Source organism: Dermochelys coriacea, chromosome 1, assembly GCF_009764565.3.
Source record: "Dermochelys coriacea isolate rDerCor1 chromosome 1, rDerCor1.pri.v4, whole genome shotgun sequence".
Classification (NCBI taxonomy): domain Eukaryota; kingdom Metazoa; phylum Chordata; order Testudines; family Dermochelyidae; genus Dermochelys; species Dermochelys coriacea.
The window spans coordinates 129,802,300-129,829,860 of record NC_050068.2 but is presented as its reverse complement, the minus strand read 5'-3'; the positions used below and the strand labels follow the sequence as shown (position 1 = coordinate 129,829,860).

Below are 27,561 nucleotides of genomic sequence, written 5' to 3'. Positions count from 1 at the left end.
TGCTGCAAAGACTGCAGTGCAGGTGAATTGTTTCAGAGTTTAGTTTATTTGGTTTATTGCATTCTTCATTTACCCTTTTCTCTTGCCTATGTTAAGCCCTATTTTCAAACCCTGCCACTGATTTCAGTGGGGCTAGGATTTCACCCCTTTGTTTTATTTGACTGCAATTCAACAAGATACTTATGCACATGTGTCACTTTAAGCAGTCAAGTAGTACCCACAAGCTTTAAGTTACCCTCATATTTAAGCACCTTGTCGAACTGGGGCCCAAATGTGCACCTGACTCCTCATTAAACCCCAGCCTGCAGTGCAGTAATTAATCATCTCTACTAACTTCCCCCATTTCTGACAGTTGTATTCATAATAGTGTATTTGAAATCAGAAGTACCTTAATAATTCTGTATTGCTCTACATCTTCCTGGGTACTGAAATAAAACTCATTTTGGAGGTTTTTATTGTTTATATGCAATTTTTGCATGTTTGCTCAATGCCCTCAGAGTCTTCAACTGATTCGATAGGCTGTGACCAGTAATCTATCCACTTGTATAACCCCATTAGTGTCCTATCTGAGCACTGTGAAGTCTTTAATATATTTATCCTCACAACACCTTATTGAGGTAGGGAAGTGTTATTTACCCCCATTTTACAGATGAGAAACTTAGGCACAAAGCCCCAGATTTTAAAAGGGTTTAAATTGATTTCAGTGGGAATTAGGCCCCAAAATATCTTTACAAATTTGGCCCAAACACACAAAGGTCCAGATCAATGAAGGGACATAGGAGTTGCAATGCTGAGCACCGCAGTACAAAACTTTTAGGTACCTAGAAAATCATAGGAACACCATTGAGATCCACAAAGCCTGAGTTAAGTGCAGAGGCTCCCTAAACAATGAATAGGGACAGATAGGTGCTATGGTATGCTATCCACAAAAGCCAGTGCACTAGGCGGGGGAGCTGCCTAAGCTAGCCAATGGAAGATGCTAATGGTGGGGGGTCCCTCCCCTCTCATGAAGATAGGCATCTAGGTCTAGGTTGCAAGGAGTCACCTAGTTCTGTTAGTGATGCAAGAACTGAAGGAAGATAAGCATGTAGGACCTGAAACAGAACAGCTGCAAGAGGGCAAGTCAGACCTCACTTATAACATTTAGCCTAGTGGATGGGGTACTCATACAGCACGTGGGAGCCCCTGTTTCAGGTGTGGAGGAAGAAATCTGAAGAGGGATTTGCCACCTCTCAGCTAAGTGCCCTAGCCACTAGGCTACAGTCATTCTGACTTGTCCATTGGTTAATTTATATTTAATGAAACACATGAAAATGGGTATCCTGGGTCAGACCAATGGTCCATCTAGCCTACTATCCTGTTTTCTGTCAGTGGCCAGAGCCAGATGCTTCACAGGGCAGAATAGTGTAGTTATCAATTGATTCATCCCCTGTCGCCCAGTGCCAGATTCTGACAGAGATTTAGGGACACCTTGAACATGGGGTTATGTCCCTGACCATCTTGGCTAATAGCCATTGATAGACCTATCCCCCATGAACTTATCTAATTCTTTTATTAACCCAGTTATACTTTTGGCCTTCACAACATCCCGTGGCAATGAGTTCCACAGGTAGACTGTCGTTGTGGGAAGAAGTATTTCCTTATGTTTGTTTTAAATCTATTGCCTATAATTTCATGGAGTTGTCCCTGATTCTTTTGTTATATGAAGGGGGAAATAACATTTCCTTATTCATTTTCTCCACACCACCCATGACTGAAGCGAGTGTCCTCATCAGTCGACATTCCTTCCTCTCAAATATCAAATAACATTTTAGTGTAACTCAAATCCTAGTTACTGTGGAGATTATTAAATGAGTAACTATTTAATAGTGTCCATTATCAACTTTTGATACTGTAGTGCAGATGGGCTGACAAATATCATCAGCCTGCCTGCTTTCAGCCTGATGTCGCGAGACTGTATATTAGTGCAGTCTGCCCACATAGATAGAACCAGCCAAAACTCAGGATTTACGTTTTGTGAGAAATTTCAGAATCTTAAAGTTCAGTTTCATTCCAACTCAGAACAAAAATAAGTTTTCAGAAGTTTTTCATGAGCTAGAACATTTAAAAAAAAAGTTGTTTCAGAAACAAATCAACTCATGGTGTTTCTGAAACCAGATTTGTTCCTGGGGAGCAAGTGGTAGGACTGCCGCGAGCTGTGGACCCCCAGCACCCAGGTAGTCTGCTTACCTGAACTGCCCAGCAGCAGGGTTCTGCCAAGACCCTGCCTTTGTCTCAGTGGAAGTCTGTCATACTGAACTTGCTTTTGCAAGAAATTTCAGGTTCAATGAGCTGGCATTTTCCAATGAAACAGTATTGTTGGAAAGTTTTTGATCACTCTATACACTGGTCAGATTGCAGGATCAGGGCCTTAATCAATCATTTAAATAAGAAATATAAATAAATAAAATAAATAACATCTTGAAGATGGAAGTCATTTAGAGTTGCATGTTGCACCTTCTCCAGAGTACTGAAAGTGCTTTTGGCATTGCATGATAATATATGAATTTTATATACATCTCTCTACTGTAGTTATCCGTGATGATAGCACTCAAAGGATGTCCTGAAATACAGACAGCTGGGTTCGGGTTGTTTTATTTATTTAAACCAGGCTTATGTTCAATTTTTAAATTGTCGCTTTGCAAGCACAATCCCCATCTTTCAATCGTAGCAGGTTGCTTTGCCAAAAATAGTCTCTAGAGCTTGATGATCTGTGACAAGAGAAAGGGTAGCAAAAACTAAAAAGAAACATTCATCTAAAAGCCCATTTTCCCATGCTACTCAGTGCTCAGGCTTCCTTTTCTAGATGTTATTCATTCATTTATTTATTTATTTTGGATCCCTTGCCACAGCTCAAATTTAAGAGCAAGCCTTGAGAAAAATCTCAAAATGCATCTCTACAGTATTTCAAATCATCCCATTTTTCAATAACTATTTTCCCACTAAAGGACGTTCCCACACACAAAGAGCATGTCAGTTAGCCCTATCACATAACAGTTTCCTCCCAACCCTTCAAATTATCTACTAATCTGTTGAGAATATTTTCCCCTAAACTTCTGATATTTACTTTTTTAATTAGAATGACATTGGGTTATTATGATTTCTAAACCAATAAGAACATAAGAATGGCCCTACTGGGTCAGACCAAGGGTCCATCTAGCCCAGTATCCTGTCTTCCGACAGTGGCCAGTGCCAGGTGCCCCAGAGGGAATGAACAGAACAGGTAATCATCAGGTGATCCATATCCTGTCGCTCATTCCCAGCTTCTGGCAAACAGAGGCTAGGGACACCATTCCTGCCCATCCTGGCTAAGAGCCATTGATGGCCCTATCCTCCATTAATTTGTCTAGTTCTTTTTTAAACCCTGTTATGGTCTTGGCCTTCACAACATTCTCTGGCAAGGAGTTCCACAGGTTGACTGTGCATTGTGTGAAGAAATACTTCCTTTTATTTGTTTTAAACCTGCTGCCTATTAATTTATTTGGTGTTCTTGTGTTATGTTCTTGTGTTTTGTTTCATCTGGTGTTCTAATTCTTGTGTTATGAGAAGTAGTAAACAACACTTCCTTATCTACTTTCTCTATACCAGTCATGATTTTATAGACCTCAATCATATCTCCCCTTAGCCGTCTCTTTTCCAAGCTGAAAAGTCCCATCATATTAATCTCTCCTCATACAGAAGCTTTTCCATACCCCTAATCATTTTTGCTACCCTTTTCTGAGTCTTTTCCAGTTCCAATATATCTTTTTTGAGATGGGGTGACCACAACTGCACTCAGTATTCAAGATGTGGGCGTACCATGGATTTATATAGGGGCAATATGATATTTTGTCCTATTATCTATCCCTTTCTTAATTATTTGCTTTTTGAACAAACTCTAGTCTTTTGTTTAACTTTGTGTTGCTTCCCTATATCTCTATACCTTCCATTGAACCACTGACTCAAACACATTGACTATAGGTTTCAGAGTAGCAGCCGTGTTAGTCTGTATTCGCAAAAAGAAAAGGAGTACTTGTGGCACCTTAGAGACTAACAAATTTATTAGAGCATAAGCTTTCGTGAGCTACAGCTCACTTCATCGGATGCATTTGGTGGAAAAAACAGAGGAGAGATTTATATACACACACACAGAGAACATGAAACAATGGGTTTATCATACACACTGTAAGGAGAGTGATCACTTAAGATAAGCCATCACCAGCAGCAGGGGGGGGAAAGGAGGAAAACCTTTCATGGTGACAAGCAAGGTAGGCTAATTCCAGCAGTTAACAAGAATATCAGAGGAACAGTGGGGGGTGGGGTGGGAGGGAGAAATACCATGGGGAAATAGTTTTACTTTGTGTAATGACTCATCCGTTCCCAGTCTCTATTCAAGCCTAAGTTAATTGTATCCAGTTTGCAAATTAATTCCAATTCAGCAGTCTCTCGTTGGAGTCTGTTTTTGAAGCTTTTTTGTTGAAGTATAGCCACTCTAAGATCTGTGATCGAGTGACCAGAGAGATTGAAGTGTTCTCCAACTGGTTTTTGAATGTTATAATTCTTGACGTCTGATTTATGTCCATTCATTCTTTTACGTAGAGACTGTCCAGTTTGGCCAATGTACATGGCAGAGGGGCATTGCTGGCACATGATGGCATATATCACATTGGTAGATGCGCAGGTGAACGAGCCTCTGATAGTGTGGCTGATGTGATTAGGCCCTATGATGGTATCCCCTGAATAGATATGTGGACAGAGTTGGCAACGGGCTTTGTTGCAAGGATAGGTTCCTGGGTTAGTGGTTCTGTTGTGTGGTGTGTGGTTGCTGGTGAGTATTTGCTTCAGATTGGGGGGCTGTCTGTAAGCAAGGACTGGTCTGTCTCCCAAGATCTGTGAGAGTGATGGCTCGTCCTTCAGGATAGGTTGTAGATCCTTGATGATGCGTTGGAGAGGTTTTAGTTGGGGGCTGAAGGTAATGGCTAGTGGCGTTCTGTTGTTTTCTTTGTTGGGCCTGTCCTGTAGTAGGTGACTTCTGGGTACTCTTCTGGCTCTGTCAATCTGTTTCTTCACTTCAGCAGGTGGGTATTGTAGTTGTAGGAATGCATGATAGAGATCTTGTAGGTGTTTGTCTCTGTCTGAGGGGTTGGAGGAAATGCGGTTATATCGTAGCGCTTGGCTGTAGACAATGGATCGAGTGGTATGATCTGGATGAAAGCTAGAGGCATGTAGGTAGGAATAGCGGTCAGTAGGTTTCCGATATAGGGTGGTGTTTATGTGACCATCGCTTATTAGCACCGTAGTGTCCAGGAAGTGGATCTCTTGTGTGGACTGGTCCAGGCTGAGGTTGATGGTGGGATGGAAATTGTTGAAATCATGGTGGAATTCCTCAAGAGCTTCTTTTCCATGGGTCCAGATGATGAAGATGTCATCAATGTAGCGCAAGTAGAGTAGGGGCATTAGGGGACGAGAGCTGAGGAAGCGTTGTTCTAAGTCAGCCATAAAAATGTTGGCATACTGTGGGGCCATGCGGGTACCCATCGCAGTGCCGCTGATTTGAAGGTATACATTGTCACCAAATGTGAAATAGTTATGGGTCATTGACTATAGTAGCTTCTGCTTCTTAAAGGTATACGCATCCAGAGCCTCAGGCTGCAACAGCAGCTGTATGTAAGCAACTTCAATGGGAATTGCTCACATACAGTGTTTTCAGAATCTAGTCCACAGTACAGGCCCTGAATCACTGCCAGCTATAAACAATACAAGCACATTATTAGAAATTTTATTACAGAACTGCCAGCATGAGTTTCTGTAATTGAAGATCGTAACTCTAAACCTGCGTCTGAGAATTTGGAATGGAAATTATATAGTTTTGATAAAAGGAAAACAGACAAAATATATTGTCTCATATACTGTACAATGTCCCCAGACAAAACATGGGAGGAGCTTAAACTGTGTAACATTCAGTTTAACTAGCTAGGCAGGTGCATGATATAAACAAAATAAATAAATAATACATAATACTTTTATACAGTGCTTTTCATCCTTAAGGGTTCTGAATTACTTTATAAATATCTAACATCTACATACTATAGACAAAGATCACTCATTCCACCACTGAAAATGCAGCTATATCTAGGGTGAACGTCATCAACTGTTTGAAACCTGCACGACATGACAGCAGTGAGTGTCCTCTCCTTCTTTAGCTGGGTTACAGATAGGTGTGGTTTGAGAGAGGTGAGGCAGCAAATGGAAGAAAGTGGTTTTCAGGGCCTGTGACCAGTTCTAGAGAAACAGGTATTGCTGTGTGAGGGCCCTGGCTGGATTAAAGGATTCTGGAATTTTAAGGTAACGTGGTCTCAAAACCATTAATTAATATGTATTTTAAGGTGCCACTCTGCATGCTAGAAATGAAGAATCTTACCCAAAAGAAACTGCAGGGGTAATTTAGATGGGCAATATAAACATGAATGATAGATAAGAGGTAGACAATGAATCCACTAAACAAGCAAGCAGCGGCAAGACATTTTCTCAGGAGAAATGTATCATGACTTCTGCATTTAGTTAAATTTCTTTGCATACAATTATTTTCCTGGAATTTCCTATTCATTTAATTTTGCAGATCTAGGCTCAAAATACTCTGGTGTATGAAGTGATTACATCTAACTTTGGTTCATTTTCTATTTTCCTTGCAGTATGTTTTTACCTTGTGTTTGTATATGATAGTGTTTTAGTAGCTTTAGCAAAAGATTAATTGACACCGTCTGGTACCTCTATGAAAAGGTACCACCTAAGTAATTTTTCCCTGGCTCATGAGCTAAGAGGATAAAGAAGGAAATAAAAGGAAATGTCCAAGAATCATCTCAACTCTCATAAGAATGACAATTATATAAGGAAGTGAAATGTGTAGATGTCTGGGAAAGTCTCAATGGCCAGTGGAGATGAAAACAATGAGGACATTCTGGAAAACAAAATTATCCTGATCTTAAAGCCCTCATACAGGCAAAGCTGCCACTGGAATCAACAGGAATTCTACCTCAATGACTTCAGATTGTACCAACTGTGTGTAACAGCAGAAACATCTCAGCTCACAAAATGAAGAGTTAACTTTAAATCAGCTATAAAGGGCAGAAATATTCTCATGTGTGTTTGGAGGATTAACATTGACTCAGGGTAAAACGCTTTGGACTTCCACTCTAGTGTTTCCAACCCCTAGCATTCAAAAAATCATGAGTCAAGACTCAAAAAAATCATGAGACTGGTTTAAAATTCCGGAGAATTTTTCTTAAAATCATAAATATAAGACTCCTTGTATTTGTCTTTTGGTTTATGAACCTTTAGGGTGCAACTTGGTGCAGCTTTCCTCTGCAACTGCCATTGTATCCTGGACCCTGAATGCCATTCTGGTGGCGTAAAAGAAACAGCAATGTAGTCCTGGAGAATAAAGTTCAAATATGTATTTGCACTGGAACCCCAAATCTAAGTTCTACTCATAGAATCAAGAAACAAACTCAGGACTGATCTGCAGCCCAAGAATTATTATTATTTTTTAAACTGAAAGTTTTGAATAAAGAATACATTTGTAAAAAGTCACAATCATCTGTTGCTTCGTCTGATCTCCTGGACTTTGTATTTCTAGTTAAGAGCTGAAAGAAATATCTTCAGCAAACAATTTGCTAAATTTAGCCCCCCTTTTCTGTTTGCATGCAGATTTTCATACTTTTTCAGTAGGGAGAAAAAGTCAAAGGACTTAGAATAAATAGAAACTTTCAAAAAGCTTTTTAAGTATTGAAGTTTTACATAATTAACCAAGATATTGGAGGAAAATGTAATAAATTATGTTGTGAGGGCCTCATACATCACCTAGACCAAGATGTCAGAAGGGGTGGGGAGGGTGCCTTTCTGCACTGGTAGAAGCAGAGGAAGAAAAATAGCTGTCTGTGCTAGGAGAAGAACTGTAGGGCGAGGAACACTATCTGCCTGCTGTGGGCAGGAGGAAAAGGGTGGTTATTTTCCTGCACTAGATATGTGCATGTCTGTCGTGGCCAGTATGTGTAAGCAGAGTATCCTGGTCTGCAACTTACTGAGTCATTCTGAATCTGAGTCCATAGCACTGATTAGAAACCTTATTTTCCACACAGTTCTTTATTCATTCTGATGCCTTTATGGTACTCTCTCCTCCAGGACAGTATTCTTAATGAGGTAATGATATATTAGCCAACTCCAGGCAATCATGTTTTCAGTGATTTTTTTCTGAGAAACAAGCACTTCATGGGAGAGAGATGAACCAAGTGGTCTGGCACACTTTATACACTAGGCAGGATGAATATGAAGTAACTCCTTTCTTTGAAGCACATTGCCTAAGACAGCGTATGTCATTTGAATCCAATTTTAAAATTAGAATGAATCAGTGCTACGTTCTGAATATGAAGGATGCTGCAGGCTCATATCTAGCACTGAACTGAAGCTATCTTTGGAATTGCACTGCTCTGGAGATTTTTTTTAAAGCCCCCCCCCTTTTTTCCTTTTTTTTTTAAAGTGATTTTTGTGAGCAGACATTACTTTTGAAGATTAGAACATAATTTTTATCTCGTTTTTTATATTTATTATTATTTACTTTCATTATGTCTGCTGCCAAGCGTCCAAAAGGATGGTGTATTTAAAAGCAGAAAGCTGCCCTAGTTTATATCTTTTTTCTGTCTTCTACAGGTCAGAACTCTCAAGACTGTTTTACTACCACAAATATATGGTACTGTTCCTGACAGTAATCCATTCACGTTGACTTTAAATGGTACTAAATTAGACTCTTTAAAATGTCTTTGCTTTTATATACTCATTCAAACCTGTCAACTTTTTCCTATAAACTAAGAACATTACTAATTTAGGTCAGGATGTCTTGGATTCAAGAGACTGATCAGTTATGGCTGCAATTTTTGTGTGAGGGAAAAATACTGTAATATGATCACAAGGAAAGTCTGGGAATAGAATGTCAGTGTCAAGGGACATCCACTATGCTCTTTCACTGGTAGGTTCTTAAATCAGTTTTACTATTCTTGTTCTAACCAGAAAGCAAAGCTTTCAAACGAAATGGAGAAATTTGTTGCTTTGATTGTTTTTCCTTGGTTTACGCTTGTGCTCTCTCTCTCTCTCACTCTCACACAATGCCACCTGTTTTATTTCCTTTACTGAAGGAGGATATGAGGCTGGTGTGCTAGGAGGATGAATTTAAAGAGATCTGTTTTCATAGTATGAAAACAAAATGTTTACCAACAGTTAGGGTATATCTATACTTCAAAGTTGTCGACAAAGCTTTTGTTTTTCACGGGTACTTAAAAAAGCCCCCCTTGTGAAAGACAAAAGTTTTGCCAATGCAAGTGGCACGACAAAGTGAACGCGGCTTTGTCAGCAGGAGCGCTCTCCTGCCGACAAAGCTAACGTCGCTCATGGGGCTAGAAGTATTTTGTCAGCAAAAGTGCTGACAAAGTTCCAACAAAGAGCGTTTACACACACTGACTTCTGGCGACAAGGCTGTGTCGACACAGCCTTGTCGCTAAAAGCTGCGTGGTGTAGACAAAATATCATACTGTATGATAGTCACTTCTTTTGAAGTGTGTTGTGTTAAAGGAGATGTTCACTTCCTAGACCAAGACAGCTAAATAGATTATTTTACCCTCTTTTGTATTTGTAAGTAGGTGCTGGGGTTCTCAGTAGCAATAGGAGTCTTGATTTACCTCTAACAGTCTCCGATTACCTTTTTTCATGTACGAAAAGGTAAACAATATATTGATATGAAAGTCTTCAGCAAAGCAAGTAAGAGAAAAACAAAAACAAAGCCGAGGCAAAGCTTATAGATCTAATATGATGTATAGTAACACATTTGACATTTCACATATGAAGCTGCAATAGCATTCATTCACTATAAAGGAAGAAACACAATGAACAAATCTTCTTATCAGTATTATTTCTTTCACAAGGGGACATGGGAATATCTATCTGGAAGATCTCAAAAGATATTCTCCCCCCCTTCATTTTAAAGAAAATAATTATTCATTTGTTCTGTGGATGTATGAGGATACTATGTTTTTAAAATTAAACCCCAAAAATATTTTAGGAGAGCTGAATTAGAGAGGAAGATGTGTTGCCAACTACTTTAGTTTGAAAACATCTCCTCATACAGAAATTATTGTTTCTACAACTGCTGTTGCCACTCTAGCCTCAGCCACTCTCCCAAACATACATTTATAACAGAAAGAACAATTTCAGATTGATTCTAAAGTATTACATAGCCATTTGGCAGTTTTCAATATCTACCAGCACTTACTCACATGCTTAACTGCACTCAGGACAATTTTGTCCACAAGTTTGGCATTCTTTAATTTTATTTATTTTATTTAAATGTTGAGTCACAAATTGATATGGCTAATTTTTAAACTAAACCACAATACCATGAATAATTTTCAACCCTGTTAATTAAAATAAGGGTTAGAATGTACAATTTCATATCAGTCTTGGGAAAATGGGGAAAATGCAGATTGTGCCTCTTTATGCACATTTTCATCTTCAGAAACAAGTCTGATTTCTCTACTAGTTTACACAAGAGGTAAAATTCTTCCCTAATGATACATCTCAAAAAAGAATTAGAACATAACACAAGAACACCAAATAAATTAATAGGCAGCAGGTTTAAAACAAATAAAAGGAAGTATTTCTTCACACAATGCACAGTCAACCTGTGGAACTCCTTGCCAGAGAATGTTGTGAAGGCCAAGACCATAACAGGGTTTAAAAAAGAACTAGACAAATTAATGGAGGATAGGGCCATCAATGGCTATTAGCCAGGATGGGAAGCGATGGTGTCCCTAGTCTCTGTTTGCCAGAAGCTGGGAATGAACGACAGGGCATCGATCATATGATGATTACCTGTTCTGTTCATTCCCTCTGAAGCACCTGGCATTGGGAACTGTCAGCAAACAGGATACTGGGCTAGATGGACCATAGGTCTGACACATTATGGCTGTTCTTCTCTCCACTGATTTTAAATTACGCCTGAGTAACTGAGAACAGATTTTGACCTAAATTCTTTTCATGGCTTAAAGAAAAAGGGTGCAGTAAAATCTAAACAAGTTTCTTTTCTTTTTTTTTTTAAATTGATCTGTCTGACACCTGTCAACTGCAAAATCTTCTGTATTTTTTAACCTCAGGTCTCAACCAAAAATAAATAAAAAAATCAATAAATCCATTGTCATTAGCTGAAATAATCCTGCACCCTGAGTAAAGATATACTAAATGCATAGAGGAAAATAGTGTGTGCTGAGCAAAAAATTGAAATAAATGACTAGGAAGACTCCTCTCCTTTAGGAGGACTAAACATCTCTCATGGAATATCATACAAAGTGGGATACTGTGGACCACAGTTGTTGGCATTGACTACTATCTGAACATTTAAAGATCTGACTCCCAGTGGGTGACATTGATGGAATTTATTTTTATTACTGCAGTATATTCCAAGATGCAGAAATTCACTAGGACTCACTTAATTTTTTCAAATGTTGAAATTTAAAAAAAAGGGATGGATGGACATTTTTGATTCTATTCCTCAAGTAGCTATATTCACAAGGCAAACCATTTAGCCAGCAACAGAGTAGAATAGATATTTTCATCTGCAGAACAGCAGTCTGATTACTTCTGGCTCATTTCCACCGCTTGTCCTGTGGCTTTTAAAGTGAACGTGCTACATACTGAATAGCACTGTATAACCATCTCTGGTAGCCTAGGGTTATAAATTTTTAAAGCAGGCAACAGAGTGCACAATGTGGTTGCAACAATTAAAAAAAGTCTGATATTCTCCCATCTTAAAAAAAATTCAATATGAATCATTGTCCAAGGTTTTAAGAGTGACTAGTAATTTTGGATGCCTCAATTTTAGTTTTTTTAAGCAAGACACACCATAAAGGGGCCTGATTTTCAAAAAGTACTGAACATTCACCCTTGGAAGATCAAGCCCCTTTAAGGGATGTTAAACCAGACAGTCAAATCTTTACAATCTTGATTTTTTTCTTTAAAGTAGTTTCATTACTCGTTTTTATTTTTGTAACTCACAGAAATGTAGAATTGGATGAGATCTCAAGGGGTCACCTAGTTTAGTCTCCTGCACAAAGGTAGGAGTAAGTATTATCTATACTATCCCTGACAGGTATTGCCTAGGGTATGTCTATACTGGCAAGTTTCTGCACCACAAGTTATACCACTTTTATTAAAACACTGGAATTAAACTGCTGTTGTGTGTCCACATTGTGCTCCTTGTGACGCTGAGCACATCCACATTAGTAGCTCTTGCAACAGCAAAGAGAGCAGTGCATTGTGGGTAGCTATCCCACTGTGCAACTGGCCACAGGGTGCTTTGGGAAGGGTTTTCGATGCCTTATGTGGCAGGCACAGTGTCACATGATGCAGGTTTCCCAATTGCATTGTTCCATGGGCATCCTACTACATTGCCAGCTGGTTTCCAACTGAAGTGTGGGGGGGGAAGTGTGTGTGACAGGAAGAGTGTGTGTGTTTGGATGGGGGGAGAGAGACAGTGTGTTTTGGGCGGCAGAGAGTGTGTCAGCATGCTGTCTGGTAAGTTCAGACCGCAGCAGGAAGCAACCAGTCCTGATGCAGGAGGAGTGGGAAATCCCAACATCAGCCCCTGCCTCCCTCCCTGGGCCCTCTGCACAGCAATCTCTCTCTCTCTCTCTCTCTCACACACACACACACCCACACCCACACACCTGCCTCTGTGTTCAACAGCATGAGCATTCCACATTAATAGTTTGCTTTGTGTCCTGGACCAGATCAGCACAGCACACAAGGGCTGTCAGAAATGGTGCTTTGAAAGGGGAGGGGCACATGTTTCCAGGGCAGCCACGTTCAAAACAATGAGCAGAGTGGTCACTTGAGGCATCATCTGACAGCTCCGGAGGCCAATTACAGCATAGAATGCAATCAAGGGTTTACACTAGCAATAATACGCTGGAGCCTCTGCGCAAATAGCCTTATGACTCTTGGCAAGGTGGTTTTTTTGCAGCGCTGCAACTGAGGCATTTCTGCTTGCAAAGTGGTTTGGCAGTGTGTACACATCTGCAGTTTGAGCACAAAAAGCTGCTTTAATGTGCAGAAGCTTGCCAGTCTAGACAAGTCCTAACTTGTTTTAAAAAACTTCGAATGACAGAGATTCCAAAGCCTTCCTAGATAATTTGTTCCAGTGCTTAACTAACTTATAGTTAGGAAGTTTTGCATAATGTCTAACCTAAATCTCCCTTGCTGCCCATTTTAAGCCCATTACTTCTTGTCCTCTCCTCCATGGATAAAGAAAACAATTTGTCACCCTCCTCTCTATAAACCTGAAGGTCTGAATTTATGTATTTGAAGATGTATTTAGTCTTCTCCAGACTAAAGAACCCAGTTTTTTTCAATCTTTCCTTGTAGGTCATGTTTCTAGACCTTTGTGTTGCTCTCCTCTTGACATTCTCCACTGTGTTGTGCCCAGAACAGGACGCAGTACTCCACTAGAGGCCTTATCAGTGCTAAGCAAACAGAAGAATTGCTTCTCAGGTCTTGCTTACACTATGGCTAATACATCCCAGAATGATGTTCGTTTTTTTTGCAACAATATTACATTATTGACTCACACAATATGAATATAATTCTATGAACTGAAATTCTTCACAAAGCTTGGTCTACCAAAGAACAAAATTAGCTGACTAATTCAGGTTGGATAAGTAGGCAAAGAGTGACTAGCAAGTTTGACAAAGATGCTCCTTGACCATTGCTCTGAACCTGTAATATCATCTGACCAACCGATGGCCTTTGAAGGGACAATAATAGTGTGGCCTTTGGTAGTAATATGGCCCATAATGTGTGAAGCAGCATGGGGCACTCTATGCCAGACAACCTCAGCCTCTCCCACTGAGGTTGGGGGTGTCCCAAGTGAACTGATGGGTGAGAATTCTCAAAGGCATTTCTAAATTACATCACTAAGTTAAAAGAACAAGGTTCAGAATCAGTATTTTTCACACAAAGGATCAATCCATTGTTTTTGATGCGTGGTTGTTCTTGTAATGAGAGCTGCTAATAATTTCATTTATATTTTTAAAGCTGATAATTTGGGTATTATTCTCCCTTTACCCTGTGTCTCAGTACTAGAGGCAATGCAGTACTGAGATTAGTAGATTCTTCCCCACTGTCTATGCAGATTAGTATAGATCATTGAATTGTAGTCCCCTTTCTATCAGTCATTTATGTTTGCATGATGCACTGTTTTGATTTTATTGGCATTTCATTTCAATTTAATTTGCCATGGCAAGGCCCTTAAAAATATTCATATGGACACTCACAGTTTTGGTACTGGAAACAAACTACTATGGGGTAGGGGAGAGGGCAAGGAAGCAGTAAAAGTGCTTGTTTAATTTATTGTCTAGTAAAAACTAAGAAGTTGATCTAGTTCATCCTAGATAAGTCAATAAACATTTCTACTAAACACAAAAATGAAGCTTATGTTTTCCCTCCTTCCTCTTCTTTGTCTAAAAGTAACAGTTTCCTTTGTACTACTAAAACCCTGATTTGTAATAGGGAAGCTGAACTGTTGCTAGTGCAATCATCTTGACATTTATCAATAGATTTTTACTTATCGTGCTAAAATACCACTAGGATTGTTATTTCTTTGTAATATATACTGTGCTGTGTTGTATTCCAGAATGTTTACAAGGCACGCAGAAATTTACTGCACAGCGTGTGAAGTGTAATTCCCACTTACATTAATGGAATGATGGTCACAATGAGAGGAGAATAGGCCTCTGAGTTTGCAACATGCAACAGTACCATGCGACCAAAAATACACTCTTTATTTGATGATTGCTCTCCTTATAATTATGTTGTCATAGTGATGCATTTTTAATAGCACTAATTCTTATGCCAGCAAAGTTCCAGAGCAGCAGCTCTTGACATATTTTACAGTATTCCTTTATGTAAATTATAACTTTAACAAAATGCATCCGATGAAGTGAGCTGTAGCTCACGAAAGCTTATGCTCTAATAAATTTGTTAGTCTCTAAGGTGCCACAAGTACTCCTTTTCTTTTTGCGAATACAGACTAACACGGCTGCTACTCTAAAACTTTAACAAAGAAGAGCAATCCACAGTACAGAAGTACCAGTCTGTTAGCATCAGCAGAACTATAACATTTGATTGAGTTAAATTAGGCCAAAGCATATTCTGACATATACAGTGACCAGAACATTATACAAAAACTTAGATGGCTTAGTCTTTAAACGTAGAAACTACATTGTCATTGATTATGATCTTTTAAAATGTAAATGATTAATGATTTAGGATCCGGAGCACTTAAGATGACATCTAATTAGGCAAAAAGACAGGTTACCAGGAATTAGAATTTTTCAAACGTGTAGCTTCAGAATATTAATACGTGTGGGCAGAGCCCTCCAGCATCACTGAGCTTTGGGAGCTTCTACAACAGCCCTTTGTAGTACTGAATGTTCAGAGCCAAGTTTATAATGGGCCAGGCATTCCCCAACCCTCAGCTACCTCAGTTTCTTCTATTAAACATCAGAATCCTAGAGAGCAATAGGGATGGTCAGCAGTTAGCGTGAATACGCTGACAGCCAACACTCTCAATGAACCACAGTTACTGCAAATCAGCCTTTCTTCTTAAAGATAGCACCTTAGAGACTAACAAATTTATTTGAGCATAAGCTTTCGTGAGCTACAGCTCACTTCATCGGATGCATTTTTGTGAGCTACATCAGATGTAGCTCATGAAAGCTTATGCTCAAATAAATTTTGTTAGTCTCTAAGGTGCCACAAGTACTCCTTTTCTTTTTGCGAATACAGACTAACACGGCTGCTACTCTGAAACCTGTTCTTAAAGATGATCTCTGCATATTCCCATTTGTCAGAGTCTAGTTACTATTACAAACCCCAAGAAGGTGGGCTGAGGAGTACAGTAAAGATTGCTGTACTACCCTCCTAAAGTGAGCATCAGACCTAGATGCCATGTTGAGAAAGGTGCTGTGGAAACATGTGAGCAGAACTGGAAGCAGCCTTGCAGCTTTCTAAGATGGAAACATAATGGAGGCAGGCCATTGATTCTGCCAGAACCTTAGCAAAGAGATGGTCAGATTTTCAGTTACAGCATAACCTTAACATGCACTGAGTGGAACAGACATTCCCTTTACATTGGCTCCCAAAGCCTACAAAAGACTTTAAGTGACTTCCTAATGCCTTCATATTATCTAAATAAGAACAAACAATCATTTAAAAAGAAATGTAAAATAATCCAAACACACTTTTCTCCACGGGGAGAGGGCACGAAAAAAGAAGAGAACCACATATGACAGATGCTAGTCAAATCATGTAACACACTAGTAAGAGCCACTCCGATACCACAGTAGTGGGCTCAGTATAAGAACCACAATATAAAATAGCACAATAGACTAGCAATACTCTAGGTAGGGTATAGAACCTAGTTTCCCTTGGCAGACAATGGGGTTTTAAAAAGAAAACACAGCCAAATGGCTTGGTTTTGGTGGACCTCAGAAACAGGTTTGTAAAAGGATGCAGAATAGCTTTGTCCTGGTGAAATACAGTGAAGGGAAGATCAGCCATCAAAGTATGCAGCTCATTCATAGGCTCTCTGACTCTACTCTGTATTATTTGGAGATCAATCCAATTAACCATCAGGATGTTAAGGATACATATATCCTAAATATCCATTTGGATATCAGTCTGAAAAAGACTACTGTACTAAGGATTCAGTCTTTTGTTGCAGTGTATTTAGTCCATTTAAGAAAAAAATCAAATGATTTATCTTTATTTTCCTTTTGTCCAGACAGGTACTACATGTCTCCCTCCTTCTGGTAAAACCTAGATCTGCAGTAATTCAAGCATCTTCCACAGCTGCAGCTGGCTAGAGGAAAGACGGTGGAGATTCATACAGGGCTCTTTTGTATTAGCATTAGTTCCCTGAGCATCTCTGTATGTATGAGATCTGTATGTACGAGATCTGAAAAGATCTGGTTGTTATCCTTTTCTTGGAAATTCTTTTCAAATAAAACTTGACCAGCTTCATTCTGGTGTACAGGCACTATACAGTCATATGGGACTTGCAACGCTTTAACTAAATTTAAACTAGCTACAGATGTGAGTGCATACACAGGATATTTTGCATGTTAGCCTTCTGAACCTTCAATGGTCAATCCTTACAAAACTTTTGATCTTGGACACATGATGCTAGAAGCTCTTCCTTTTGGACAAATGCCATCCCTAGCAGGAGCAGCCATTACGGACCCTGCAGAGTTTACAAGGCTGAAGCGTATTTTCTAAAGAGTACATAAAATACAAAGACAAGAAAGAAATGAATACTTCGATACTTGCATACATTTCATTTTTGTTATGCGGGTTTGGGTTTGTGCCCACATGCAAACCACAATGCAAGAAGGGTAAGGTTAAGTAAGTATGGTAGGATAGCATTTTATAGTTTTCTAGGCCTTTTTTAAGGATACCCATGAACTAATTCTCCCCTTCTTTTTTACAGTCCAGTAAACATTTTAAATGTATTCTTTTCAAGTGTATCCCCAGCTAAAGTTCTTCTCACCAGCTGTTGACTTTCCATTCCCTTGGTGACTTCTATGTAATTTCCATTGTCTCTGGAATCACCTTGTTCCATTGACACTGGAGACACAGGCGAAACAACATTCCTTTGTTTATCAAGTCTGCCCCCACAACATATTTTAGGAACATTTTTCCTAAATGCATAACTCTTTACACACCACCTGTACATATATCATGCAATGATATTCATTATCAGCACATCAGTTTTTATATGATACTTTACTTATAGTACAATAATGGTGTACACAATCAGTTGATTCAACTGCTTATTTTTGGGGTTCAGACCCTCTCTTTTCCTCTTGGGGTGTCTGGACCCTGATCGTCACAAATGGTAATAGTAAAATTCAGAATTGCACAGGAAACTACTGGTCAAAATGCCAATAAGAGCAGTTGGGAGCAGTTAAAGGGCAATAATTAATGAATTAGTAATATACTGTATTTTGAACATATCAGGTGCTTCTTACTATATCAGAGAACTTACACAGAGAGCTACCGAGAAATCAGAAGTGAGGAAAATCCTATATTGTGCCAGGTGAGTGACCACAGCAATGCTGATTACATCAGCTGTGTACTAGAGCAACAAGCTAGAGGATACATGGAGTCTCTTTCCATTTATGAAGAGCTGGGATTGGAAAAGAGTGGTAGCAGTGACAACTGAACACTCTCCAGAGCCCCGGGCCACACCCAAACTCTCACCCAGAGCCTGCACCCATACCCCCTTCCGCACCCCAATCCCCTGCCCCAGCCCTGAGCCCCCTCCCGCACCCAAAATCCCACCCAGAGCCTGCACCCCACACCTGCTCCTGCACCCAAACCCCTGCCTCAGCCCCGAGTCCCCTTCCACACCCAAACTCCCTCCCGGAACTTGCACCCCCCCACATACCCCAACCCCCTGCCCCAGCTCGGAGCCCTCTCCCACACTCCAAACCCATTGGCCTTAGCCCAGAGCCTCCTCCTACACCCCAAACCACACATTCTTGGCCCCACCCGAGCCTGCACCCCCAGCCAGAGCCCTCACCCACTCCTGCACCCCAACCCCTGCCCCAGCTTGGAACTCCCTCGCACATTCCGAACCCCTTGGCACCAGCCCCACCCCAGAGTCCTCATCTCCAGTTGGAGCTCTCACCTCCCCTCTCCAATCCCCTGCCCCCTCCCACACTCTGAACACCTCATTTCTGGCCCCATCCTGGAGCCCGCTAGAGTCCTCCCCCCTTTCTGCACCTCAACTTCCTGTCCCAGCCTGGTGAAAATGAACGAGTGAGGGTGTGGGAGAGCAAGTGACAGAGGGAGGGGGGATGGAGTGAGTGGGGGCAAGGCTCAGAGAAGGGGTGGGGCAGAGGCAGGGCCTTGGAGAAGTAGTGGGGAAGGGGGGGGCAAGGGTGTTTGGTTTTGTGTGATTAGAAAGTTGGCAACCGTATGGAATCCTTAGAGTTCTGTATAGTTTATTTCCCTTGATGGGACATAAAGCAGGCTGGGCAGTGCTGACGCCAATCTGTCTGAGGGTGTCACCCAGATGCACAGCACAAGTTTGGAAATACAGATATATCTTATATATCAATAACTCATAATACAAAGGTAATACAAACATATAAAAAAGATGATCAGACTTGGCAAATTATAACACTTTTGCAGATACCTCACATGGGATATCTGGCACAATTCATTGCAATTTTATAATATTGGTATCAGCAATATCATAAAGTATCCCACATATTCCATAAAGTGTCACACATGACAGTGAGCAAACCACCTCTACAGACCTGGGAATTCTGAAAAACACACTGCGTCCCCAGCTCCCTGTGGGGTGGTGCAGTTATACCCTACCCTGGACGCAGTGCTGTACCTAAATGGTATAATCACATCTTCATGTTGCATGATTGTGCATTACAATACCCTTTAGTTCCATGATCATGTACTATTTCTTAAATACAACACTTCATGCATTTCTTTCCTAAAGCCTTACTTACGTGTGTAGCATCTTGCTATCTGTTTTTAATTGCATCAATCCTGTCATCTTGCAGGATTTGCACCCCCATATGCAATCCAAGTTGATTACGGAAAGTTTTGGGTAAGATGTATAGATGATTATTCATACCAAACCTCCAAATTATTTGAGGTTTACGAATCAGAGTCTTAAATCCACCTCTTCTGCCAGGCTAACAAACCTGCTGAAAAGCATTGAAATTGACAGCATGCATGGTGATGCCCACTGCAAAAGGTTTGTGTCATGTCAACATTCTGAAGCCTTTTTATAATTTGTCACCATGAGTGTCAACTGACCTGGGACAAGTACTGCATATTGTCACCTAAACGAGTGAGTGACTCCTTCAGCACAGGGATTTTTTATAGGAAGGGCAACATGTTGACATTAGTATGGCAGCTGCCACCATGAAAACTTAGCTGATAAAAAGAAATAGATCAGTGAGCAATGTTTAGTTCCTTGGCCTTCAAAGCACAATTATAGTGTTCATAAAAGCATGAAAAGTCTAATAATTCACTTGGGATTTGTGACTTTGTCCCAGTGGTTCCTTTATACTTTGCTGCTTTCAATGGTAAAAATTGTCCAGTTGGCATAATACCCACTAAGCTATCCAGCAAACGTTCCTATTAGCTGTACATTTTATTAAAAAAGTAATATCTGGCCCTGACTCAAATGTAACATCATGTAACAGAAACTCTGCTCTAAACAAATACAAATTTAGAAAATATATTCAGTCACTGTAGGTCTCAGCACTGTGTTGGTATAAAACTTTGTTGTGCAGCATCAAATTAATGTCAAATAATAAATTTGCTGTGTAGATAGGTGTGTTTTCTGGATGAAAAAGGTATAAAAAAGATAAAGAAAAAATCCCAGTACTTTAAGCAATTTATTTGTAACCATCGCCTCAGGCTTTTTTCTGATTCTTTTTAAGTTGCAATAAAAATTATATTAAATATTTAAAATGTGAACAGGCAAATTTACTTACTGTTTCCTGAATGCCAGCGCACTGCATTTAAATATGCATTACAGTAATGGAAGAGAAATTCATGCTCGGATCGGAGAATTTTCCCTTGAAGCAAGGGCATCAGATCATGTCCATCAATAATTCTGAATAAGAAAGCATTTCAAAGTCAGGGAGAAAAACCCAAGCCTTTCCTGGCTGAGAAAAAACTAACTATGCATTTCCATTTCTTAATAGACAGTGCTAATGCCATTCCACCGTGAAGGCTGGAGTGTTAGAGCTAGCCTTCTTTTCATGACTTGAAGGGACACAACAAATTGGTGAATTTGGAGCAAAACCTGCCGGCATTTTTTCTCCTTGAGTTCTACATTATTCACAGGAATGTTAATTTTGCCTTTTGCTGATAGTTGGCTTCCCCCATCCCATTCTCTCTATTTTTGGTCTGGTGACAGTCAAGTGGTCTGTGAGTAAATTTCTGGAACATGGGCCTCGAGATACACAAACACGTACTGCCATTAATGATGCTTAAAAGAGTAGATTTGCTGTGGTAGCGGTGGGACAGGTAAGTGAAATATTTATCGTATGCCATTGGCTCTTCCCTAGCTTTCATGGCTAGGGACATTCATTAAAGTAACCTCAGGGACACTACTTGAATGTATTCTATATGTTGAACTAAACATGATGCAATGATTTCAAAGTTGAAATGAATTATTTTCAGAATACGTGTTAAGGGATGAACTGCATGGTCACCAATTAAAACAAGTTCTCTAACAGTTGCTGGACATATGTGATCATGCTTTGAAGGAATCCATCCATTTAGATGGAAAAGGAGTTATATAATCAGCAAAACATGACTGTTTCCATTCATTAAGCTATCAAGTCGCTAGAATGAATTTACAGGAAAAAAAATAATCACAATCCATGGTTTTGGCATGGTGTGAATTACAAGTTTTACAACAGTTTTTAGAAGACATTAATTCATGCACATACATAGATCAGCAAGGCTATTATTCTTTCAGCTTTCTGAAAGACATCCTGTCAAAACAGTTTTTTAAAACAATTGAACTTTTAAGCTTCTATGTAAATTTTAATTATTATGTAATTCCCTGTTATTACAACCAATGCTCGAAAAAACTGCCAGGTAATTACTAGCTGGGAAATTAAACCTACTGGCCTGAAACTGATTAGAAAAGTTTGGAAATCATAGACCACCACCATGGTGAGCTCAGTACTCACCCCCAGCAAATGAGCAGGGAGAAGATACTGGGACTCCTACCACAATGTTGTCCCTGGCCTCCACTTAGGGTTCCATTTTGATATCACTCCCTTGCTAGGAAGCGTCTGATAAAATTAGAAACTCCTTTCCTACCCCCTAGGATCCTCCAGTCTGATTCACGGAATCAGAATCACACAATAGCTGGTTGAGATAGGAGCAGAGGTAGGCTAGAACAGGGGCTGACTATCACAGAAACAGACACAGGCTGCAGGACCTTTTCATACCCCTGCGCAACAGAAGTTTTGCCAACATAAATGCTAGTGTAGACATGGCCTCAGAAGGAACCCAGGGATGACTCATCAAATGTAGGCAGACTCAGAGGTAACTCATTGCACATGGGTGAAAATCTCTTTATTCAATTCCTTTTCTATTTATTGGCTGCTGCAAGGATGAGGATAGGAGAAGAAGGTGCCTCTGCTACCCTCCCCCTCCAGCCTCTGTGCTAAGGAAGTGTGTTTCTTTTCTACTTAATCCCTTTTCTACTTAATCCCCAGGACGTGCTGCCTACAGTCAGAAGGGGGTGCTCTCTGCTATCTTTTCCCTCCTAGAACCTCATTTTTTGGGTCTTCCTCTCTGACGAGTAGCTTCCCCCAGATCGAAACCTATTTGTTGGCTTTTTTTGCTGGAGAGAATTCAGAGGGCTGCTGGTGAGTGATCCAGCCCCTGGGGTGCTTCATGCTACTCACAATAACCTGTTTTGAGCTATTGTGGATCAGTAATTATGGCATACAGTTCTTTCCATTCCTCCTTACCTAGAAGGATTGTGGTGGCAACAAAGCAATTTGATGGCAGAGGTTAAAGCAGAGAAACTGGTGTGGGGGCATTACATGAAAAGAGGAAAAACAAAACAAAACAAAAAAACATTCCTGGGGCTTAGTGTCCACTCAGAGAGCAAGAGATCAATGTCCATAAAATCTGCACAGATCAAGACCACAAAGGATCTGACAGAGTGATTGTTTGTAATGGATGTCCCAGGGCAAGCCTGTAATTTTTCATATCCTATACCTGTCTTGTCTGTTCCTACAAGCACTCAATAAATCATCATCAGCAGAGTGTCTCTTCACTTCAGCTGTGAAGAAATACCAGTCTGGCGTATCAGCTGGTGCTCATTTTTGCCATGCAAAATTAAAAAGTGACCCTGCTTTATTGAAGTCAGAGTAGCTTGAATATTCAAACAACATATGATGAACAAATTCTGCAGCTATCTAATTTGAGTTTTAATGGCAGTTAAAAATAGTCACTTCATAAAGTAGTTCTGGATGCCACTTGTGATGTTCCTTCCTATTTTTCCTTTGAAAGTCATAATTAATTTTGAACATCATCTCACTGAGGGTGTCAGATAAACTGTCTAAATTAATACTAATAAACTCCAAACAATCTCAGATGGCTAAAATGTTTTGGGCTGCATGACTGTTCAGGTGCATATGGGGAAATATATCCCTTCAGAAAGCTAGCTTGGCCTTGAGTTTAGCTGCACAGGGGTTGAGGTGCTACAAGTTAACCAGTCGGGGCAGGTAGGGGAGAATAACTGGGGACAGGTGGGGAATGAACAGAGATTTTAATCAGCCCCCTCAACACACCAGCCAACAGAACTTGTAACAGAGCTCATATGGCATATTGTCAGAATATTAATTTATTTGTGCTATAGGCCAGCAGCAAATTACTTTCCCTCAGGAGCAAAGGGAGAGCAGGGAGGGAATTGTGACTCCCAGAAGTACATTTCCTTCTCTGGGATTGTCTTGAGACAATGCAACAATGTGCTTCTCCTTAGAAAAGGCCATGCCCTCGTGACACCATCTAGCCCAGAACTTTAGTACAGCAGACATTCACACTTGATCTTGGAAACCAAATTTTGCAGCTTCCAAAAAACATTTCTTCATTTTGCTCTGGAGTTCTGCAGCAGGATATTTGCATTGATTAGATTCATGGCAATGAATGATCTGAGAAATGGCTATCAATTTATTATGTGTGATTTCAATAAGCAAAGGTTCATTTTAAGAGTCCAAGAAGAAAATGTGGGGTCAAACCCTGGCCCCTTTGGAATTACAGGCAAAACTCCCATTGATTTCAAAAGGGATAGGATTTCCTGCCGTTTAAAGCAATTTATATATTTGGATCCAGATTCTGCCACCCTTATACATTCTGAATAGTACCTTATTCTTAGAAGTGTCCCATTTGGCCTATAATAAATAATCATAAGTTCTGCTTGGTGTATTAACTCTGAATTACTTTGTCTTATTTTGCTTTATTTTATTATGTGTATTTATTATTTTGCCTAGGACCTCCAAGGAGGTACAGAAGGAAAGCTGCATTGAGTTTAGTTAAGCAGGTGCACATTTGTCATTTTACATGACCAAAATGAGCACCAGAAGACAGACCGGTATTTCTCTAGAACTTCAAGAAGAGCCTCTTCACTGTAATGATTTACTGAGTGTATTTAGGAAAAGACACAACAGCTTTGGAACTGTATATTAGCACCTCTGAACTGATCAAAAGAAAGGCAGGAACACAAACTAATTAAATTTACCTCTTGTAACCAGGAAGGGAAATTAAAACATACTGTTTTCAACATTACAGAGAAGTTGGATGAGCAAAATATTTGGCAGCCTTGAAGTCTAATGTGCCCTAGAAGTGACAGCCAGGGTATTTGTTCTTTCACACCTTGACCAAGGACAGCATCACAAAGAAGTTACAGGATGGTGGGAGATTTTCATGTAAGATATTTAAATTTCTGTTATCATATCTTTCACAATACCTTGTGTCACAGTTATTGGGCAAGATAAGACTTAGGGCCCCTTTTTATCTCTCTCAAGTGACAGACTTTGCTTCCTGCACCTCACTCTGGGTGGAACCACATGGTTCAATAACCCTTACACTAGATCTCTGGCCCGCAGCCTCCCTGTCTTCCAACGGTGTTAACCTGATAGACCAACTGAGTTTGGCACCCGTAAGCCTTTTCCAGCGGGAGCCTGAGACAGTGGCTTATTAATGACTTGAAAACAGCTTCTTCAAAACAAAGTATTATTTATTCTTTCATCCAAAGGTACATAGCACACTGAGCAAAGGGTAAAAACTGTGAAAGGGTAAAAACTCTCTCTCTCTCTCTCTCTCTCTCTCTCTCTCTTTTTCCCCCCTTACCTAACCCTTAATCTTTCTTTCTTTGTGTAAATTCTCCTCATCCCACCTAACCCTGATCTCTGGCTAGGAGATGCAGATTGTCCTGCTCACAACATGCTTTCTTCATCTCTGTGTCTCTCCTTGCATGCCTGTCAGTTCTCATTGACACTCTGGGAAGCCCCATTTAGCTCACCCAACCTCCCTCCCCCTTTTCAAGGCCTGGGTTCCTGTAAAGTTTAGCATCTCCCTTTGATCCTCAGCTTATCCTTAGAAAAGTAAACCATTCTTAGCCTGGGTGGAGACAGGGAAGGGGTATTCTCCAATAAACACCTTTTCCATTGTTTGCTACATGACTCTTGTCTCTCTCATTGTAGCTTTCTTGCTTGGTTCCTTTAACAATCCATTTTGATTTAACTTGATAGCAAGTGACCCAGCATAAACAAACACACAGAGTCATGCACCATATTAATAAAAATAATACAGATATTTCCCAGTTCTCCACATCTCTCCAGCCTTGCAAGTTAATGACCCAAGCAGAAGCTACTATAGTCAATCTAATATCCTAGGCAAAACTTCAGTCTGCCTCCCCCTCATAGACCGAGGGCCAAATTTGAATGAGAGTAGTTGTAACCTGGTTCATTAGGTCACAGCGCCACTCAGATTTGGACCAATTGCCTTTTCATCATCACAGAGGGGCAGCCGGCCCAAATCTGCTGCCCTACACAGCTGCCCAGATATCTCCAACCTGGGCAGCTGCCTAGTTTGCCTATAGCTAAAGCACCCTCTGACCCTAGAGATATTTTAAGCAAGGCTGTAAAAACCTTTGTACTGTTTTTTGCTATATGTAGTAAACTTTTTGCAAGACTTCAGTATCTATAAATAAAGCAATAGTTATCAGACACAGAATGACTCAAGTCCTATATTCAGCAAAGTCCAGGACATCAAAGTTAGCAAAGCAAGTTTTTGTCTCTTCTAAGAGTTAGCAACACAAAAAGATATAGAATCATAGAATCATAGAATATCAGGGTTGGAAGGGACCCCAGAAGGTCATCTAGTCCAACCCCCTGCTCAAAGCAGGACCAAGTCCCAGTTAAATCATCCCAGCCAGGGCTTGGTCAAGCCTGACCTTAAAAACCTCTAAGGAAGGAGATTCTACCACCTCCCTAGGTAACGCATTCCAGTGTTTCACCACCCTCTTAGTGAAAAAGTTTTTCCTAATATCCAATCTAAACCTCCCCCATTGCAACTTGAGACCATTACTCCTCGTTCTGTCATCTGCTACCATTGAGAACAGTCTAGAGCCATCCTCTTTGAAACCCCCTTTCAGGTAGTTGAAAGCAGCTATCAAATCCCCCCTCATTCTTCTCTTCTGCAGACTAAACAATCCCAGCTCCCTCAGCCTCTCCTCATAAGTCATGTGCTCTAGACCCCTAATCATTTTTGTTGCCCTTCGCTGTACTCTTTCCAATTTATCCACATCCTTCTTGTAGTGTGGGGCCCAAAACTGGACACAGTACTCCAGATGAGGCCTCACCAGTGTCGAATAGAGGGGAACGATCACGTCCCTCGATCTGCTCGCTATGCCCCTACTTATACATCCCAAAATGCCATTGGCCTTCTTGGCAACAAGGGCACACTGCTGACTCATATCCAGCTTCTCGTCCACTGTCACCCCTAGGTCCTTTTCCGCAGAACTGCTGCCGAGCCATTCGGTCCCTAGTCTGTAGCGATGCATTGGATTCTTCCATCCTAAGTGCAGGACCCTGCATTTATCCTTATTGAACCTCATTAGATTTCTTTTGGCCCAATCCTCCAATTTGTCTAGGTCCTTCTGTATCCTATCCCTCCCCTCCAGCGTATCTACCACTCCTCCCAGTTTAGTATCATCCGCAAATTTGCTGAGAGTGCGATCCACACCATCCTCCAGATCATTTATGAATGTACATTATGTATGTATGTACATTCATTATGTATGTACATTCAGGACTATCTTTAAATCTCCAGATGAAGGGGGATTGTATTTACACAAGTGCAGTTCCTGAGATATAAGGGGAAATCCTATTGAATCATAATGACAGGCTGAAGTATGGAAGGAGCACATGGATAAAGAGAGGATTGTAACTTCCACTGGTCAAGTAAGAGTAAAAGATACAGGAACCCAATTCTTCTGTCTTTGGAGGAGAAGGAGCTTTAACATGGAAAGCAGGAATGGAAGCAGGATTTAGCTAAGATGCAACAGATCTTTATTGCATACACATCTCCTTGTCACACATAGATGAGTATTTGGAACAGTGATCTGAAAAAGAGATTACAAGAGAATGGAAAACCTATCTGGTAACTCCCCCCTGGAACTCAATGGAGCATGTAATTGGTTTAAGGCTTAGCATGTGTGTAAATGTTTGAAGGATCAGAGCTTTTATGTAAAAGTTTATATGATGTATCCTCTTATGTACTGTATGTCCAGTCCCTGTGTAAACCTAGGTGTTAAAGTAATGGAGAGCATGTGGAAGTGCAGTTGTCCTTCTTCTGGTAAAAGCAGGAAGA

The 27,561-nt window shown here is 40.4% G+C and overlaps 1 protein-coding gene across 6 annotated transcripts in view; it reads right to left on the bottom strand.

The window, feature by feature from the left end:
* Window positions 1-27,561, bottom strand: part of STS (steroid sulfatase) — a 168,088-nt gene that overhangs the window by 25,059 nt on the left and 115,468 nt on the right. For 5 of the 6 annotated variants that reach the window (XM_043499479.1, XM_043499407.1, XM_043499343.1 and 2 more), the window contains one exon: window positions 20,649-20,770. The exons of the other annotated variant lie outside the window; for it this stretch is intronic. In XM_043499479.1, the coding sequence (XP_043355414.1) occupies window positions 20,649-20,770 (122 nt within the window). The remainder of the gene's footprint in view (window positions 1-20,648; window positions 20,771-27,561) is intronic. 6 annotated transcript variants of the gene reach the window in all.